At 46.2% G+C, this 20,481-nt stretch overlaps 1 protein-coding gene across 4 annotated transcripts in view; it reads left to right on the top strand.

Moving 5' to 3' along the window:
* LOC119972695 (calcium/calmodulin-dependent 3',5'-cyclic nucleotide phosphodiesterase 1A-like) overlaps positions 1-20,481 on the top strand; it is a 782,449-nt gene that overhangs the window by 511,345 nt on the left and 250,623 nt on the right. For all 4 annotated transcript variants that reach the window (XM_038809816.1, XM_038809818.1, XM_038809817.1 and 1 more), the window contains one exon: positions 11,837-11,938. In XM_038809816.1, coding sequence (XP_038665744.1) covers positions 11,837-11,938 — 102 coding nt within the window. The remainder of the gene's footprint in view (positions 1-11,836; positions 11,939-20,481) is intronic.

Below are 20,481 nucleotides of genomic sequence, written 5' to 3' on the forward strand. Positions count from 1 at the left end.
GAACAAATTTAAACTTGGAGCTTTGATTAATTGCTGTTTGAGGTCCAGTCATTTTGCATGATGACGTTGTTATGGGCCAGGGTTTAGAGAACCCCAAAGTGTATCATGGAGTTCACCTGACCCACAACGTTTAATAGATTGTGGTATGGGAGCACACGGCCCACTCTACACGCGTGGTACAGGAGTACAGCAGAAATGGAAAAGTTTTTTTTTAAGCAAAACAATGTTTATTCTATGAACTCAAGTTAACCTTTTTAAAACGTACAGTGAACATCTTAGCAACCATTAATTCAAATACAACCCCCAAAGGATTCAACACTAAGTAATGCTTAATAACTTCCCAAACAACATCCCAGAAGACAAAATAAACACTTTTTAACAGAAGCACATTAGGTTTACATTCACTACTGAGAACATTTATAATTCTGAATTCACCAAATGATCAAGAGATAGTCTTTTCATGGCAGAGAGATCAACAATACACCTGCTTGGCCTGGCTTCAGCTCCAACACTGAAAACAAAACTAAAACACACCCTGAGGCAAACAGCTGAAAACTAAAGTAAAAAGCTGACAGACAGCCCAGCTCCACCCACACTCTGATATCACTGATCAACACCCATTTCGTAAAGGTACATTTCTTAAACACCCATTTCTCACATGACAACGTGGAGTCCACTCAAAATCAGTATTTTTTCTGATCAAGTTTAGTAGAGCAATAGTTCTTGAAGATAAGTTGGAGATGATTTTCCCGAGGAAATTTAAGAACCCAAGAACCCTAAGTACAGCTTTCTTGTCTTTTGGTTGCTGCATTTGTAGTATTGCTTATATCTTTTCTTCATCCGGTCTGACACCTTTAGCTGAGATAGTATCACCTAAAAATTTTAACAACGAGGTAACAAATGTGCATTTAAACTGGTTCAATTTTAAACCAGATTGATGTATTTGGTGAAATACTTTCCTAAGCCTTGCAATATGGTCTTCCTCAGTGGTTGACCATATAATGATGTCATCCACATAGACTCGAACACCATCTATGTTTTCAGTTATTTGTTCCATAATTTGGTGAAAAATCTCTGAGGTGGAGATGACCCCGAAGGGCATTCTATTAAAGCAGTACCTTCCAAAAGTTGTGTTTAATGTACAGAGTAGTTTGCTGGAGTCGTCGAGCGGCATCTGCCAAAAACCTTGTGATGCGTCCAATCTCCTGACTTTTTTTTACACAAACCAAGGACCTGACCCAGTCAGCCAGTTGCATAACTTTGGATATTATGCTTTGAGATTGCAATCTCTATAATTGAGCTTTTAATCTCTCTCATAGAGGTGCTGGAACTCTTCTTGACAGATGGATGATAGGTTTTATCAAATTTTTGTACTGATATGGCAATGTGCCGTAACACTTCAGGGTATTCACTGAGTAACAGTTGAATGTCTTCTTCCAACCGTGATGTCTCATTTGTGTGCATGAAGATTCTTTGAATTAACTGAAACTCCTTGCATGCTTGATCATCTAATAGAGAAGATTTGCGATCATCCACAATTTCAAAACAAAGTGTTTTCTGCACTTCTTTGTTGACAACTGCTAACGTTGACATGGCACGAGCCATGTGACACAATCATATTACCATTATAATCTTTTAATATCTTGCCGCAGGTATAATCTTGATTTGATGAGAGATTCTGCCAATTTTGTACGTTTGATTAATATCAGGCTGTTATTCACATGTACAGTCGTTGTCCATTCATTCTCGTTATTAAATCAAGTTAATTCGATGAGGAGCCTTCTTTGTTGATTGAAGGTCCTTTGTTGTTGATTGAAGTACCTTTGTTGTTGTTTGAAGATCCTTTGAATGCTGAAGGAAGATCCTTTGTTGATTCAATGATTCCAACAAAAATTGTATTTTCCAGAGAAAAATTTTCATCATCTTCTGAGAAATTTCTTGGTGAAATCTTATTTTCTGTTTTCTCGATGGATCTAACATTGAAATGCTTTTTCTGAGTAGTATTGAGGCTAACTGCTGTTGATTTACACTGAGAAGCAAAGTGGTTTAGTTTTGAGCACTTTAAACACCTGAGCAGGGCAATTCCCCTTTCAGTGGGCGTTACCAAATCTGCAGCACGTCATGACGTCGTCTCACTGACTCATGAGTGACGTTCGCTTATGCGCAGACTTCTTCTGTTGAGTCTCACATTTCTGAATGAACTGCGTATGCCCCAGCTATTGAATGCACGCGCAAGATAGCTGCCATCCCGAACGTGCTTTTTTGCTGTTTGAGACACCATTTTAACATTCTCAACCTCGTGGTGGACTTTCACACTCTTTTCTCGGTGATAAAATTCCAAGTATTGGTATTTTACTCTGCTCGTGTGAAAGGCATTTTTCTGTTGCAACTTTTAGAGTTAAATCATTCTGCCGTAATAATGCTTCTCTTCGGCTTTCATCATTCAGCCCATAAATGATTTGATCTCTGATCAAAAAGTCATGTAAACCAGCAAAAGTACAAGTCTGCGCTAGAAGTTTTAGCTCAGTGATAAAGCTAGTGATCGATTTGCCATTTTTCTGTAACCGCTTGTGAAACCTGAAACGCTCCAGTATTTAATTTGTCTGCAGTTTGCAATGATCATAAAATTTTGCAGCAATCATTCCAAATTTACTTTTGTCTTCACCTTCGGCATATATGAATGAATTATATATTTCTCCAGCTTGCTGACTTGCCATTGACAGAAGCAAAGCTATCCGTCCAGCTTCAGAGGCTGGATTTAAGTCCTAAGCTTCCAAATAGAGCTGGAATTGTTGTTTAAATAACTTCGAATTAAGATTTAAGTTACCGGTAGTTTTCAGCTGTCTTGGAGCCTGCACGTGGTCCATCAAATCAATTTGCTGTCGAGGATCTGTTTGCTGCGAGGACGACCACAGTCGAACAGTCGGTATCAGAACTTTTCATTTCCTTCCTAATCTTACTACTAGTTGTTCTTAAATCTTGTTTTTACATGGTACCATGTTATATTACAGAAATATAATATAAATATTGTCTTGCCGAGTTGTATTTAACTTGATGATAAACAGTCCAAGTCATCCAGTTGATGACAAATTATTTATTTAGTAATAAAATAATATACTTGTGAGTTATTTCACTTTAATACCTTGACTAGTAATATAATTAACTAAGATTAGATTATGACAATTATGATAATACACTACACTCTGATCTATCAGGTCTTTACTCTAGCTGCACTACCCACACACTAACCTACAGAAAGAGCCTGTTTGTATTGCCATGTAGTGATCATCTGTCTGTACTGACTGCACATTAACTAATCATGTATTAACATGTACAGATATCGTATATCTACAAATTAGAGCAGCAAATGTGACTTAAAATTGCACAATTTGGCCTAACTTTCATTAGGGTTAGTGTAATTAGTGTTAGGGGTACTAGAGTTAGGGTCAGGGTAGTGTTCTGTAATAAGTAGGAAATAATTGGAATTTTGCCGAGCTAGGTTGCTCTTTCATAGGGTTGGTGCAGACTCGAATAGCCTCCTTATGTACTGTAGTGATTCTATGGTTCTATGGAGTGGTAAAGCGAGAAGTGCAGAGGATACTGGAAGTCTGCAGAGGGATTTGGATAGGTTAAGTGAATGGGCTAGGGTCTGGCAGATGGAATACAATGTTGACAAATGTGAGGTTATCCATTTTGGTAGGAATAACTGCAAACGGGATTATTATTTAAACGATAAAATATTAAAGCATGCCGCTTTTCAGAGAGACTTGGGTGTGCTAGTGCATGAGTCACAGAAGGTTGGTTTACAAGTGCAACAGGTGATTAAGAAGGCAAATGAAATTTTGTCCTTCATTGCGAGAGGGATGGAGTTTAAGACTAGGGAGGTTATGTTGCAATTGTATAAGGTGTTAGTGAGGCCACACCTGGAGTATTGTGTTCAGTTTTGGTCTCCTTACTTGAGAAAGGACGTACTGGCGCTGGAGGGTGTGCAGAGGAGATTCACTAGGTTAATCCCAGAGCTGAAGGGGTTGGATTATGAGGAGAGGTTGAGTAGACTGGGACTGTACTCATTGGAATTTAGAAGGATGAGGGGGGATCTTATAGAAACATTTAAAATTATGAAGGGAATAGATAGGATAGATGCGGGCAGGTTGTTTCCACTGGCGGGTGACAGCAGAACTAGGGGACATAGCCTCAAAATAAGGGGAAGTAGATTTAGGACGGAGTTTAGGAGGAACTTCTTCACCCAAAGGGTTGTGAATCTATGGAATTCCTTGCCCAGTGAAGCAGTTGAGGCTCCTTCATTACATGTTTTTAAGGTAAAGATAGATAGTTTTTTGAAGAATAAAGAGATTAAGGGTTATGGTGTTCGGGCTGGAAAGTGGAGCTGAGTCCACAAAAGATCAGCCATGATCTAATTGAATGGCGGAGCAGGCTCGAGGGGCCAGATGGCCTACTCCTGCTCCTAGTTCTTATGTTCTTATGAGTGAACAGCTGAAAAATGTTAACGATAATTTTTTTTTTTTGATGTTAAAGGCAACAAGGGAATATGGCTATGATCATATTGAAAGCAGGAGCAAGCTCAAAATGCCGAATGGCCACCTCCTGCTTCTAGTTTCTATGTTTTAAGGTGTAGAAGCGAATGATTGTTTTCCCGGCTGGAGAGAAGTATATAGTAGCATTGCTCAGATATTAAGACACTTTTTAAAATATATCTTACTTATAATGGAGGCATTTCAATATTTACAGATAATGAAAAGATTGGAAATGTACCAAGTAGTATGGAGTGTTCAGCCAGACTGATGAAATGAGCAGACACATGGCAGATAAAATTTAATGCTAAGAAATTTCAAGTGATGTATTTTGGAAAGGAAATGGCACAATTTAACAATGGATATGGGAACAGAGAGATCTGAAGGCTAAGGTACACTAACCTTTGAAGGTAGTAGGACAAGTTGATGAGGGTGTTGAAAAGATATACTCGGCTTTTTAAATAGATTTCACTTTGGGGGACAGGATGAAAACAAGTGTTACTTGTACACCCAGCTTCTGTCGCGACACGACGGACTTCCTACAGAAACTCAGCACCCATGGACCAGTTGAACCAGGAACATTCCTCGTCACAATGGATGTCTCGGCACTCTACACCAGCATCCCCCATGACGACGGCATTGCTGCAACAGCCTCAGTCCTCAACACCGACAACTGCCAATCTCCAGACGCAATTCTGCAACTCATCCGTTTCATTCTAGACCACAACGTCTTCACCTTCGACAACAAATTCTTCATCCAGACGCACGGAACAGCCATGGGGACCAAATTTGCACCTCAATATGCCAACATCTTCATGCACAAGTTTGAACAGGACTTCCTCACCACACAGGACTTTCAACCGATGCTATACACCAGATACATCGATGACATTTTTTTCCTTTGGACCCACGGCGAGACATCACTGAAACGACTACACGATGACATCAATAAGTTCCATCCCACCATCAAACTCACCATGGACTATTCTCCAAATTCAGTTCCATTCTTGGACACACTCGTCTCCATCAAGGACGGTCACCTCAGCACCTCGCTTTACCGCAAGCCCACAGATAATCTCACGATGCTCCACTTCTCCAGCTTTCACCCGAAACACATTAAAGAAGCCATCCCCTATGGACAAGCCCTCCGTATACACAGGATCTGCTCAGACAAGGAGGAGCGCAACAGACACCTACAGATGCTGAAAGATGCCCTCGTACGAACGGGATATGGCGCTCGACTCATTGATCGACAGTTCCACCGCGCCACAGCAAAAAAACCGCACCGACCTCCTCAGAAGACAAACACGGGACACCACTGACAGAGTACCCTTCGTCGTCCAGTACTTTCCTGGGGCGGAGAAACTACGACATCTTCTTCGCAGCCTCCAACACATCATCAGCGAGGATGGACATCTTGCCAAGGTCATCCCCACACCCCCACTACTGGCCTTCAAACAACCGCGCAACCTCAAACAAACCATTGTTTGCAGCAAATTACCCAGCCTTCAGAACAGCAACCACAACACCACAAAACCCTGCCAGGGTAATCTCTGCAAGACATGCCAGATCATCGACATGGACACCACCATTACACGTGGAAACACCACCCACCAGGTACGCGGCGCATACTCGTGCGACTCGACCAATGTAGTCTACCTCATACGCTGCAGGAAAGGATGTCCCGAAGCGTGGTACATTGGCGAGACCATGCAGACACTGCGACAACGAATAAACGGGCATCGTGCGACTATCAACAGGCAGGACTGTTCCCTTCCAGTTGGGGAACACTTCAGCAGTCAAGGACATTCAGCCTCTGATCTCCGGGTCAGCATTCTACAAGGAGGCCTTCAGGAGACGCGACAACGCAAAATTGCTGAGCAAAAACTTATAGCTAAGTTCCGCACGCATGAATGCGGACTCAACCGGGATCTGGGATTCATGTCGCATTACATTCGGCCCCCACCAACAAGCCTGGACTTGCAGAGGCCTACCGACTGAACTGGCTTGGGACAATTCACACCTCTTTAACCTGGAGTTATCTCTCTCTCTGCATCTTTGATGATTTGATTGCCTGCAGGTGCTCGCATTCCGGGGCATCTCTGACTGTGTCTATATAAACATTTCTGGAACAAGCCTTTCCATTCACCTGAAGAAGGAGCCGTGCTCCGAAAGCTCGTGTTTGAAACAAACCTGTTGGACTTTAACCTGGTGTTGTAAGACTTCTTACTATGCTCACCCCAGTCCAACGCCGGCATCTCCACATCAAGTGTTACTTAGACATGCCTCTTTAAAAGTCTGGTCATGAGGCTAATTGGTTATTACCATGGTTCAAACATGTCTGGAGGCACACAAATTGATACCTGCACATTTAGGGCATGATTTTACCAAAATGTTTCTAAGTGTGATAGGGAGCGGGAAATCCCACGAGCTCCCTGACGCTCGGTCCGGCGAGGCTGTCACCACTATAAAATGTTAATTGGGCCACTTAGCGAGACCCCATGGGATTCACGCCGCAAATCATGGTTCACCGGCTAATTCGCCCGGCCCCTGCTAACAAGTGACAGCAGCACTAGAACCGTTCCTGCACAGCCAACCCCACGCCGCGCACAGCCATGTCTTCATGGAGACCAGCCCCATGGTTTGGTGATGTCAACCTGGGATGACAACACTGGGGTGGAGACGAGGCGAGAGGTCCTGTTCCTCCAAGGGTTCATGAGGGTCAGCCACAGGGTTGCAGAAGAGGTTCACCAGGATGGTTCCAGGGATGACAAACTTCAATTATGAGGATAGGTGGAGTGGTTGAGACTGTTCTAACAGATTTAAGGTGATTTACAAAAGATGTGAGAATTTATTTTCCACACAATGAGTTGTTCAAGTCTAGAATGCACTGCTTAGAAGTGTGGTGGAGGCAGATTCAAGCGAGGCATTCAAGAGAACTGAGATGATTATTTGAATAGAAACCATATGCAAGTGAGGGCCTTTGTCCGGCAGCACGGTGGCGCAGTGGGTTTGCCCTGCTGCCTCACTGCGCCGGGGACCCAGGTTCGATCCCGGCTCTGGATCACTGTCCGTGTGGAGTTTGCACACTCTCCCTGTGTTTGCGTGGGTTTTGCCCCCACAACCCAAAAGATGTGCAGGGTAGGTGGATTGAACACACTAAATTGCCCCTTAATTGGAAAAATGAATTGGGTACTTTAAATTTTTTTTTAAAAGTGAGGGCCTTTGCGTGGAAGGAATGGAGAGGGTTTGCTAAGCTGCCAGAGTGTACCAATTGGAGCGGTACCCCTGTTCAGGGATACAAGGAAAAGGCAGAGGAATGGTACTAAGTCATGTTTTTTAAATGTATTTTATTCCAAACATATTCAAAGGTTGTTCGGTGGGCAGTAACAGAGGCAAAGACCACAATGATGTCCTTCCTCCCCTCCATCAGTTCTGGCATTTCCGAGACCCCAAAAATCGTCACCATTGGGTCCGGCCCGGCCAATACACCAATACATGATAACATTGCAAACACCTCCTCCCAGTATATCTCCCAACACCTCACAGCCCCAGAACAGATGCTTGTGATTTGCTGGTTTTCGCCCACACTTCTCACCCCCTGCAACCCCGAAGAACGCACTCATCCTCGCCCAAGTTATATGCACCACCTTACATTGAATCAAACTCATCATCTTACACGAGGAGGTCAAATTCACCATGTGCATTGCCTCAGACCACACTCCCCATACTATCTCTAATCTCCCCCCCCCACACCTCCTCCTTCCACTTCTCTTTAATCCTTACAACCTGCGCTCCGCCAGCCACCCATATATATCCTCAATCCTTTCCACATCTGGGAGCTGCAAACTCTTCAACAGATTTGGTAGCACTAACCCCCCTTTCTACCTCTGCCTCTGTAACAGGGTCCTCTTCATCCACCCCGCCCATATAAACTCCAAATTCTCTGCATCCATTTCCTGGAAAAGGCCTTCGGAATGAAGATCGGGAGGGTCTGGAATACAAACAGTAACCTTTGCAGAACATTCATTTTTACCACCTGGACCCTCCTCGTCAGTGTCAGCTGTAACGTATCCTATCTCCTAAAGCCCCCTCGAACATCTTCCATCAACGTTGTCAGGTTCCACTTGTACACTGTCGACCCCTCCCCCATCACCTGAACCCCCAAATACCTAAACCTGCCCCGGCTACCCTAAAGGCAATGCCCAAGATTGGCTCCCCGACTCGTCGCATTCACCAGAAACACCTCAGTCTTTCCAATATTCAGCTTATAGCTCTCAAAGGCGCCAATCCTCTCTCGCATGTCCATAACTTTCCCCATATTCTCCAAAGAGTCCGACATGAACAGCAGCAGGTCACCTGCGTGTAGCGACACCCAGTGTCCCCTACTCCCCCTCACGATCTTCTGCCACTTTACTACATCCCTAAGGGTCATCGTGAAGGGCTCTATTGCCAGCGTGAAAAGCAGCGGCAACAGTGGACACCCCTGTCTCGTTCCACTGTGCGACCCAAAACTCCGTGAACTCATCCTGTTTGTCCGTACACTCACCACCAGGGCCACGTGCAATAGACACACCCATGCTACAAACTCCGGCCCAAACCCAGACCTTCCCAACATCTCAAATAGGTACTGCCACTCCATCTAGTTGAAAGCCTTCTCCGTGTCAATAGAAACCACAACCTCCTGTACCTGCTCTTCGATGGGTCATGATCAAATTTAATAACTGCCTGATGTTACTGGAAAACTGCTTGCACTTTACGAAACCCGTTTGGTCCTCTGCAACCCACCCATGGAACGCATCCTTCTATCTTCCCGCCACTAACTTAGCCAACGCTTTCACATCAATGTTCAACTTTTACATATGTACCATAGAAAGCATCCTACCTGGCTGCATCACAGCCTGGTATGGCAACTGCTCGGCCCAAGACTGCAAGAAACTTCAGAGTCATAAATACAACCCAGTCCATCACACAAACCTACCTACCATCCATTGACTCCATTTACACCTCCTGCTGCCTGGGGAAAGCGGGCAGCATAATCAAAGACCCCTCCCACCCACCCGGCTTACTTCATGTACTTAATGATCTGTTGAGCTGCTCGCAGAAAAATACTTTTCACTGTACCTCGGTACTCGCGACAATAAACAAATATAATCCTATCAACAGTGATATGGGCCTATATGGCTCACACTCCATTGGGTCCTTCCCCTTCTTCGTAATTAGCTTGATTGCCACCTGGTTCAGTGTCTCTGGTAGCTCCCCCTTCTCCAGCGCTTCGCTAAACATCCCCAGTAAATATGGTGCCAACTCTGTCATGAACGTGCTTGTTAGGTGAATTGGACATTTTAAATTCTCCCTCTGTGTACCCGAACAGTGCCGGAGCGTGGCGACTAGGGGATTATCACAGTAACTTCATTGTAGTGTTAATGTAAGCCTACTTGTGACAATAAAGATTATTATTATCTCATCCAACAATCGCCCATACTCCTCCCTCCTCCTCCTATCGATGTGCGCCTTGAATGAGATAACCTACACTGAGCCACCACCTTCAATGTCACCCAAAATGTGGCGATACCTCCCCTTTCTGATTCAACTCCACATAGTCTCTGATCATCTTCACACCTTCACTCACTGGGGGGACTTCTCCACATCCTCAGCTACATTTTATTGTCAAAATTTTCCCCTTTTTTCGGGTGAAGAGAACTCAAACAAATGCCTTCGCGCCAGAGCTGCCCTGAGTGCGACCACTCACTCCATGGCTGCCACCGAAAGTCCCTTGGGAATGGTACCAAGCCATGATGCTCGATTGGAGAGCTGGGACTAGATTCTCCACCGTCGGGATTCTCCGTTTCGCCGGCAGCCCGGGGGTTTCCCGACGGCATGGGGCTGCCGCACAATGGGAAACCCCATTGACCAGCCGGCGAAACGGAGCATCCCGTCGGCGTGCTGAACCAGAAATCTGGCACAGCGGAACGGAGAATCCAGCCCCTGGTGTTGACACAATGGGCCAAATAGCCTCCTTCTGCATCATAACAATTCTGTGATTCTGAGAGTGTAGAACAGATTCATGAAACCGATCCTGGGATGAGGAATCAGAAAGATAGACTGGAGATGTTTGAGCAGTTTTCTTCAGCGAAAATAGTGCTGAGAGGAGATCTGATTGAGGTATTCAAAATCATGCGGGGTCTGAATTGAGAAACTGTTCCCACTTGCGAAAGGATTGAGAACGACAGGGCACAGATTTGAAGTAATCAGCAAAAGAAGCAAACGTAACAAGGAGAAAAAACATTCCACACAGTGAATTGTTAAGGTCTGGAATGCACTGCCTGAAAATGTGGTGGAGACAGATTCAATTGGAACATTCAAGAGGGAATTAGACTGTTATCTGAAACGGAAGAATGTGTAATATAGTGAGAAAGTGGAGGAATGGCACTAAGTTAATTGCTCTTTCAGAGAGCTGGTGTAAGAATGATGGGCCAAATGGCTTCCCTCTGCACTGTAATGTTTGTGCATTTCTATGATTCTCTGCGTGGGGGTAGAGCAATGTGCTATTGATTCAGAGGGAGTGGTTGATTCAGTGGTGTTGGAGATTCTACTCAGAAAGGGTGATCTAGTTTTAAATTGAGAGGACAAGATTCTTTCAAAGCTATTGATCGACGACCATTTTGTAAACTGACTTAGAGTTATGCAGAATTGAGGAAGATCGAAACCTTGACATCTTTTTTAAAAATAAATTTACACTACCCGATTCTTTTTTTCCAATTAAGGGGCAATTTAGCATTACAAATCCACCTACCCTACACATCTTGGGTAGTTTTGGGTTGAGACCTACGCAGACACGGAGAGAATGTGCAAACTCCTCACGGACAGTGACCCAGGGTCGGGATCGAACCCGGGTCCTCAGCGCCTTGAGGCAGCAGTGCTAACCGTTATGCCACCATGCCGCAGCCAAAATTTTGACATCTAATGATAGAATTATTTTAAACTTACTACCAGATATACTAAAGCACTTGATTTTTTTACAAAATTTTTTCAAACAAAACCAATTGATAGCCTTTCTGTGTAATGGAGAAAGGCTCATACTTTAACAATGTTTCATTTCTGTACTGAGGTCAATCTTCTGTTTCACTAGTTCAGATAATGGGTGGTATTTGAAATGAAGACAATGTTAACCTTTCCAAAAAGAGGAATTGACCTTTAGGAGTCAATGCTGCATGCAGAGGAGTTTGAAATGTCAGAATAATTAGCTGGTGGTGTCGAATTTGTAAGAAGGTGCTCATGATTATTTTTCACGTTCTACAAAGGGAACTCCGGACCCTGGTAATTGAGATGGTCTTGGCAACTGACATGTCTTGCCACTTTCAACAACTCAAAGCTATGAAGAATGCCTTGCAACAACCAGAGGGGTGAGTTATCATTTGGCAGAGGTTACCTCTCTCAATCATCAGATGATCTTTCTTTTTGTCTAGAGCGTTAAGTATCATTTGTTTGTTCTGAGTTAAAATTAAACTGTATATGCTTTGTAATGCACCATAAATAACCAATGTCCCAGCTAAAAACAACAATTGTTTCAACTTCTCTTCAGGATGTATTGCTGCTTACTGGTGAACTTCAAAAAATAAATATATTTTATTCCAAACACAATTGAATCATGTAGTCATCCAAAAATACAACCAAATTGCAAACAGTTTGTCATGTTTACCTTTTTCTCCCCTTAACTAACACAACACGCCCCCCCCCCCGCCTTCCCTCCAGAAACTCAGAAGATGGTCACCAATGGACTTGGCATTATCCTCACCCCCAACGATCTCTGACGGTTCTCAAAGATCAAGATCCAGAATCCCCCGAGCACAAAATCCTCCTGTGGCATCTTCCTCTCTGCTAATACCTCTCTAAATGCCAGTCCACTTCCATGATGACATCCACCACCCTCTTATCTCTGCCCTCTCAATCTTGCCCCTTGGGGCTTCTCGGATATGACCTCATCCCAGACCACTGCCTTCAACGCTTCCCAGAACGTGGAGGGTGAGACCTCCCCATTTTGGTTGAGCTCCACATCGTCCTCTATCACTGAGGCCACAATTCTGCAGAACGTCTTGTCCACCAGGAACATCAAATCAAACTTCCACAAAGGTCTCTGGACTCGACCCGTTTCAAACCTCACCTCCACATAATGTGGCACGTGGTCCAAAATCACAATTGCTTCATAGAACATAGAACAGTACAGCACAGAACAGGCCCTTCGGCCCTCGATGTTGTGCCGAGCAATGATCACCCTACTCAAACCCACGTATCCACCCTATACCCGTAACCCAACAACCCCCCCTTAACCTTAATGTTTAGGACACTACGGGCAATTTAGCATGGCCAATCTACCTAACCCGCACATCTTTGGACTTTCATATTCCATTTCCACAATCCCCGGGAATATTGCTTTTCCCACCATGAAAAAAATCTTATTTGGGAGTATATCCAATGGATGTGGGAAAAGAAGGAAAACTCCCTCTCCCCCGGCTGTCTAAACTTCCATGGATACACACCCTATCTGATCCATGAATACCCCCAGCTCCTTTCCCATTCCCAACTTGGCGCTCAACCTATCCGTCTGGGATCTAAAAAGCAGTTGATGTCGCTCCCCTCCCCATTATCAATTGATGCAAATCCAGATCTGGGATGGATGGTAACATTCTCACAAATTCAGCATTGTCTAGGTTGGGCGTGTAGCTGTTCATGAGAACAACAATGCCAAGACCCCGCTCACCATTACATACCATCCTCCCGGATCTCACTGGCCACCACAAATACCAGCCTTTTACTAAACAAAATCACAATCCCACACAACTTGGAATTGAACCTAGGGCAGCATGGTGGCGCAGTCTTTAGCACTGCTGCCTACAGTGCTAAGGATCCGGGTTTGATCCTGGCCCAGGGTCACTGTCCGTGTGGAGTTTGCAAATTCTCCCCGTGTCTGCGTGGGTCTCAGCCCCACAACCCAAAGATGTGCAGGATAGGTGGATTATCCATGCTAAATTGCCCCTTAATTGGGGAAAAAAATGGATATTCTATGTTTAAAAAAAAACTTTGAATTGAACCCCGAGTGGAAAGTCTGCCCCACTCATTCCTTTCTTAACCTCATCTGGTCCTTCACCAGCAGATGTGTCTGCTGCTGGAAAACGACCATCCGCCTTTAAGCTTTTCAAGTGCGTGATCACCTGAGACCATTTAATCGGGCCATTCAGCCCCTGCACATTCCACATCACTATCCTCACCGAATGATACTGGACATCTATTAAGGTCCACCATCGCAATTTGACTCAAAACTTGTCCGGGCCGACCCAAAATGACCACCCTCTCCATTCTCGCCTGCACTCAGCACATTCCCCTCCCAGGTCCTCCCTCAGCCCACCCCCCAAATCCCTCATTCCTCTCCCTTCACACCACCCCATCAATTAACCCCACTTCTACCTCCACTCTCCTGGCTACCCACTGCAGCCCCCTCCCCCACACTGCTCCTGTTTATTAGCACCGGTGCTAGAATGGCAACTCCCAACTGGGACAGCTACACAAAGAACCACAATGCCCAAACTACCCCTCCCACACTCTGCCTTCCCCCTTTGGAAAGCCCCTACCCAGACGCACCCCCTCCCACATCCGCCAAAACCCTCTCCCTTCCCCTCTCCAGCAGCAGAAAGAAACCGTCCCTCCATCGACTATAACTAAAGAAAAAACAACATATGCAAAAACAGAACACAAACATTGTGCAGACAAAAATTCCCACCATTAGCCCTCCCCCAAACCAGGCTCCTTAACAAAGTCCTTCGTCTCCTCCGACATTGTGAAATAATGTTCTTTGTCCTTGAAAGTCACCCAGAGGTTTCTGGGCAGCACAGTGGCTCAGTGGTTAGCACTGCTGCCTCACGGCGCTGAGATCCCAGGTTCGATCCCGGCCCTGGTTCACTGTCTGTGTGGAATTTGCATAGTCTCCCTGTGTTTGCGTGGGTTTCGTCCCCACAACCCAAAATATGTGCAGGGTGGGTGGATTGGCCTGCTAAAATTGCCCCTTAATTGGAAAAAATTAATTGAGTACTCTAAATTTATATTAAAAAAAGAAAGTCACCCAGAGTTTGGCCGGGTACGTCATCCCGAACCCGACCTTGCTCTGCCTTGGCACTGTCAAAACCCATCCGTCACTTGGCTAGGTCATCCCCAATGTCCTGATAAATTTGAATCTGCTGAGTCTCCCAACTACAGTCTCTTATTGATTTTGCCCTCCTCAGAATCGTTTCCTTTTCTTGAAACTTATGCATCCGGACGATCACCGCCCGTGACAGCTTCCCAGCTCTCGGCCTTTGTCTCAGCAACCGGTGTTCCCCAGCCACATCCAGGGCTTCTCGAAGATCACCTCCTCCACCAGCTTCATTAACATCCCCGACACATAGTCCATGACACTCGTTCCTTCCACCACCTCCGGCAGTCCCACAAATATTAAGTTCTGCCGCCTGGACCTATTCTGACCGTCCACCTTCACCTTCAACACCTTACAGTTCTCTCCTAGCATCGCCACCTCTGCTTCCAATGACACAGTCCGGTCGCTGGGATCGGATCCCGCCTTTTTCATCTCCTGGATTATCACGTCTTGCAACTCCAAACGTTTCTCCACCCATTCCAAAGTCCCATGAAGAGGGGCTACTTTTCCCTCAATCACCTTGGACCAGTCCTCTTGCATCTCTTGCTGTTAGTGCCGTAACCCCCCCCCTTGATGAATTCCATCAACTGTTCTACAGGTGATGACGACACTCCCAACTCCACCATGCTCTCAGCTAGTGCACCACACAGATCTTCCACCTCTTGAGCCAAGGCTTTACTCAACTTCAGTCGGGTGTTGTAACCCACCGACATTGCACTTTGGAGGAGAAACCAGCTCCCTCTAATTATTTTGCACTATTTCCTGACAAAGCGACCATTAACTGGACAGAAAAGGCAAAGCCAAAGCTTCCAAGTAGGAGCCACCTTGTTTACAGCCAAACGGCTCATGGCTGCCACGGGAAGTCTGCTTATTGGTGAACTTGGTGTGGAGCATAAACACAGCTGAGACCATTTGTGCTGATGGTCTGTTTCTGTGCAAAGTTTAAGCTTAAAATAAAAATAATCAGCAAAAAAGCAATGGTGACATGAGGAAAATCTTTTTCAAGCAATGAGTGTTTAAGATCTGGAATACATTGCCTGAGATTGTGGTGGAGGCAGGTTCAATCAAGGCATTTCAGAGGATTTGAAAAGATTTATGTAAAAGAAAATGTTTAGGCCTGGAGGGTGAAGGCAGGGGAGTTGCATTCTACAAATTAGATCATAGAATTTACAGTGCAGAAAGAGGCCATTCGGCCCATCGAGTCTGCGCCGGCTCCTGGAAAGAGCACCCTACCCAAGGTTAACACCTCCACCCTATCCCCATAACCCAGAAACCCCACCCAACACTAAGGGCAATTTTGAAACTAAGGGCAATTTATCATGGCCAATCCACCTAAACTGCACATCTTTGGACTGTGGGAGGAAACCGGAGCACCCGGAGGAAACCCACGCACACACGGGGAGGATGTGCAGACTCCGCACAGACAGTGACCCAACCCGGAATCGAACCTGGGACCCTGGAGCTGTGAAGCGATTGTGCTATCCACAATACTACCGTGCTGCCCTATTGTTCCTATGAGGAATCTATGCAGGCATTATGGGCTGAACAGCTTCCTTTTTGCTTTAACAATGTTGTGATTCTGCAAGCTCCCGACCTTCTGATGCTAGTTTATATTTTCACAGCAATGGTTAGAGATAGAGTATATTATTGTCCCAGTTGATATGGGAAGGCAAAAACCATGGTCACGCTGCGACGGAAAAGCAGCTCACGGCAGCGCAGCGTGGTTGCTGAAAACCGGGAGACCCCGCTCCCGGGATCCACCCGGCTCGCAGCGCCTCGCGAGATTCAATGCAATCTCACGAGATGTTGCAAGGAGATTCCCGCCCACAATGGGTGCCCCCCGCAACCCTGCCGTCACCCGCCAGCAGGGCATCAGGCAGCCCACCCAAGGGCAACGTCCACTGTAGCCCCTACGGGGGTGCCAGATGAGGGCCGCAAGGGCAATGCCAGACGGCAATCCCACAAGCCTGAGGGACAGGCGCCTGGGCAGAGGCGCCAATGGTGCCGGGCATGTATGGAGCCAGGGGTACAGGGATGTTGGGCGGGACTGGACATGTGGTGCAGAATTCGCAGTGCCAGACAGGGCCAACATATAGCCCGTTGGATATGGTTGGGCAAGGGGGTACGCAAAATGCTCACATGTTGGCCTTTCATCCCCTGCAGGCAATGGATATTGGAATTCAATCAGCAATGGTGGCCTTCCTCCTCATTGCCGGGAGGAATGCCTGTGGCTGTACTAGTTGGCACTGCTCAAGGAGGAGGAGGCAACTGTGCAGCGGAGCGTGCTGCAGAGGGATGAGAGGCAGCCACCCAGGATGGTGGCCTTGTTCTGCTTTACAAACCAGCTGCTAAGCCCACTGTGCTAAACCAACCCCACTGTCCTTAAGTGGTCCAATTCTTTCCCTGGCCACCCTCTTGATTTTTACACATGAATAAAAAGGTTTGGGATTTACCTTAATCTTGCCAAGGACTTTTCATGACCCCACCTAGCCCTCCTAATTTCCTGCTTGAGTACCTTCCTACTTTTTTATACTCCTCAAGGGTTTTGACTGTCCCACCCTTCCAGACTGTACAAAAACCTCCTTTCTCTTTCTGACGAGGTTCAAAATATCCCTCGTTATGCAAGGCTCCCTAAACTTCCCATATTTATCCTTCATTCTGTCAGGAACGTGACTTTCCTGAATCCTAATCAACTGTTGCTTGAAAGACTCCCACATGCCCGATGTTGATTTACCCTCCAACAGCCGCACCCAAACCAAATTCTTCAATTCCTGTCTAATTTTATTGTAATTTCCTTTTCCCCAGTTTAGCACCTTAATGTGAGGGTTACCCTCATCTCTATCCAGAAGTTCCTTTGTTTAAGAAGGGTAGCAAGGATAATCCAGGCAACTACAGGCCGGTGAGCTTTACGTCAGTGGTAGGGAAATTACTGGAGAGAATTCTTCGAGACAGGATCTATTCCCATTTGGAAGCAAATGGACGTATTGGTGAGAGGCAGCACGGTTTTGTGAAGAGGATGTCGTGTCTCACTAACTTGATAGAATTTTTCGAAGAGGTCACAAAGATGACTGATGCAGGTAGGGCAGTGGATGTTGTCTATATGGACTTCAGTAAGGCCTTTGACAAGGTCCCTTATGGTAGACTGCTACAAAAGGTGAAGTCACACGGGATCGGGGTGAGCTGGCAAGATGGATACAGAACTGGCTAGGTCATAGAAGGCAGAGAGTAGCAATGGAAGGGTGCTTTTCTAATTGGAGGGCTGTGACTCATTGTATTCCGCAGGGATCAGTGCTGGGACCTTTGCTGTTCATAGTATATATAAATGATTTGGAGGAAAATGTAACTGGTCTGATTAGTAAGTTTGCAGACGACACAAAGGTTGGTGGAATTGCGGATAGCGATGAGGACTGTCAGAGGATACAGCAGGATTTAGATCGTTTGGAGACTTGGGCTGAGAGATGGCAGATGGAGTTTAATCTGGACAAATGTGAGGTAATGCATTTTGGAAGGTCTAATGCAGGTCGGGAATATACAGTGAATGATAGAACCCTAAAGACTATTGAAAGTCAGTGAGATCTAGGTGTACAGGTCCACAGGTCACTGAAAGGGGCAATACAGGTGGAGAAGGTAGTCAAGAAGGCATACGGCATGCTTGCCTTCATTGGCCGGAGCATTGAGTGTAAGAATTGGCAAGTCACGTTGCAGCTGTACAGAACCTTAGTTAGGCCACACTTGGAGGAAAGTGTTCAATTCTGGTTGCCACACGACCAGAAGGATGTGTAGGCTTTAGAGAGGGTGCAGAAGAGATTTACCAGGATGTTGCCTGGTATGGAGGGCATTAGGTATGAGGAGCGATTGAGTAAACTCGGTTTGTTCTCACTGGAACGACGGAGGTTGAGGGGCGATCTGACGGAGGTCTACAAAATTATGAGGGGCATAGACAGAGTGGATAGTCAGATGCTTTTCCCCAGGGTAGAGGGGTCAATTACTAGGGGGTTTAGGTTTAAGGTGCGAGGGACAAGGTTTAGAGTCGATGTGCGAAGCAAGTTTTTTTACAGAGGGTAGTAGGTGCCTCGAACTCGCTGCCGGAGGAGGTGGTGGAAGCAGGGACGATCGGGCCATTTAAGGGGCATCTTGACAAATACATGAATAGGATGGGAATACAAGGATACGGACCCAGAAAGTGTAGAAGATTGTAGTTTAGTCAGGCAGCATGGTCAGCACGGACTTGGAGGGCCGAAGGGCCTGTTCCTGTGCTGTACTTTTTTGTCTTTTTACTTTTTCTTTTCTAAGTACCCTCCAACTTATGGAAATTGTGGTCACTACTCCCAAAACGTTCCCCTACTGAAAACCACCTTACAAACTGGCTCATTGATTATTGATTGATTTATTGTCACATGTACTGAAGTACAGTGAAAAGTATTTTTCTGCGGCCAAGGGAACGTACACAGTGCATACATAGTAGACAAAAAGAATAATCGGCAGAGTACATTGACAAATAGTACATCGACAAATGTTAATTAGTTGCAGTGCGGAACAAGGGCCAAACAAAGCAAATGCATGAACAAGAGCAGCATCGGGCATCTTGGATAGAGTTCTGACGACATATCTGTCAGATCATAGCACACCTGGCACCGCAGGTGTATGGGGGAGGACACCCGGTCCGGTGGCCGTCAAGGTGACCTCCCTTTCATCCGGGCCACCGACCACATCCAGGGGCCTTTTCTCTGCCATGGTTAGGGGCCATAGTTCCCGCTGTGCCCTTCCTTTCCTGACCCGCTCCCGGCGGTTGTGGGTGGCCTTCTCCTGTGAGGGAAAACGGAAAACGACAATGTTAGACAGTCCGACTCATGCAGCCAAGGGTTGGTAACTGGTGGCCTCATTGCTAGCCCCACAACAGTCACTGAATCGGTCCAAGTGCGGCGCCAGTTTTTCCGTCGTGGAACTTCACAAATTCTGCGGTGGTGTCAACACTTAGGGCGCGATTCTCCGGTCTCCTTACGCTTTCGCTCATGTGAAATAACACCATTGAATCGCGGGTGAGGCCAAAGATGAGAACCGCACCAAGTGGCAAACAGTTTGTGATGCAACTGGCCCACTCCTGTCAGTGAAATCGGGATCTCGACATAGCGTGGCAAGAAACCAGTTATCACAACTTCAGCACTATTTCCATACGATTAACGAGAGCCACCCTTTATCCAACGGCCTCCTGTCATTCAGCGGCCTCACCATGGTCATGCAGGTGCCGATTGTACTTCTTTTGAAAAATGTGAACCTGCCAAAAGGGCTTCTGTGGGGATCCAAGGAGGTGAGTAGCCACCTGTGCTCACAGGCAAAGAGCCCGGGGGCATTCGAATTGCCAACCCTGTGATTCGCGGGGAGTGGAAGACCCTCAGGTCGGGGCGGAGGACCCTCTGCAGGAGTGGCCGCCACAGGAGGGTGGGGGGAACCAGGTGTTAACTGCTCGTGGTACCACAATGCCAACTCCTGGATCTTGTGCACCTGTTTCTGGGGCAATCCTTGTCCCTGCCCATCTGCCCACTGATCACCCATACCTCCCACAGACTGCCGAGGTCTTTGGCCGTGCGGCTGAAGGCTATTGCTAATAGGGAATTGGCAATCGTGGTTAAGTGAGCACTTCACACATCCCAAGTGGATTCCCTTGAGTGGGCGGGCCATGTAGCATGTGGGAGTCATTGCCTAGCCTCCCAATCACACCTTTACGCCTGGACACTGTGCTTGAACAGTGCAGGAGGCAACACC

The sequence above is a fragment of the Scyliorhinus canicula genome, chromosome 10 (assembly GCF_902713615.1).
Source record: "Scyliorhinus canicula chromosome 10, sScyCan1.1, whole genome shotgun sequence".
NCBI classification, from domain to species: domain Eukaryota; kingdom Metazoa; phylum Chordata; class Chondrichthyes; order Carcharhiniformes; family Scyliorhinidae; genus Scyliorhinus; species Scyliorhinus canicula.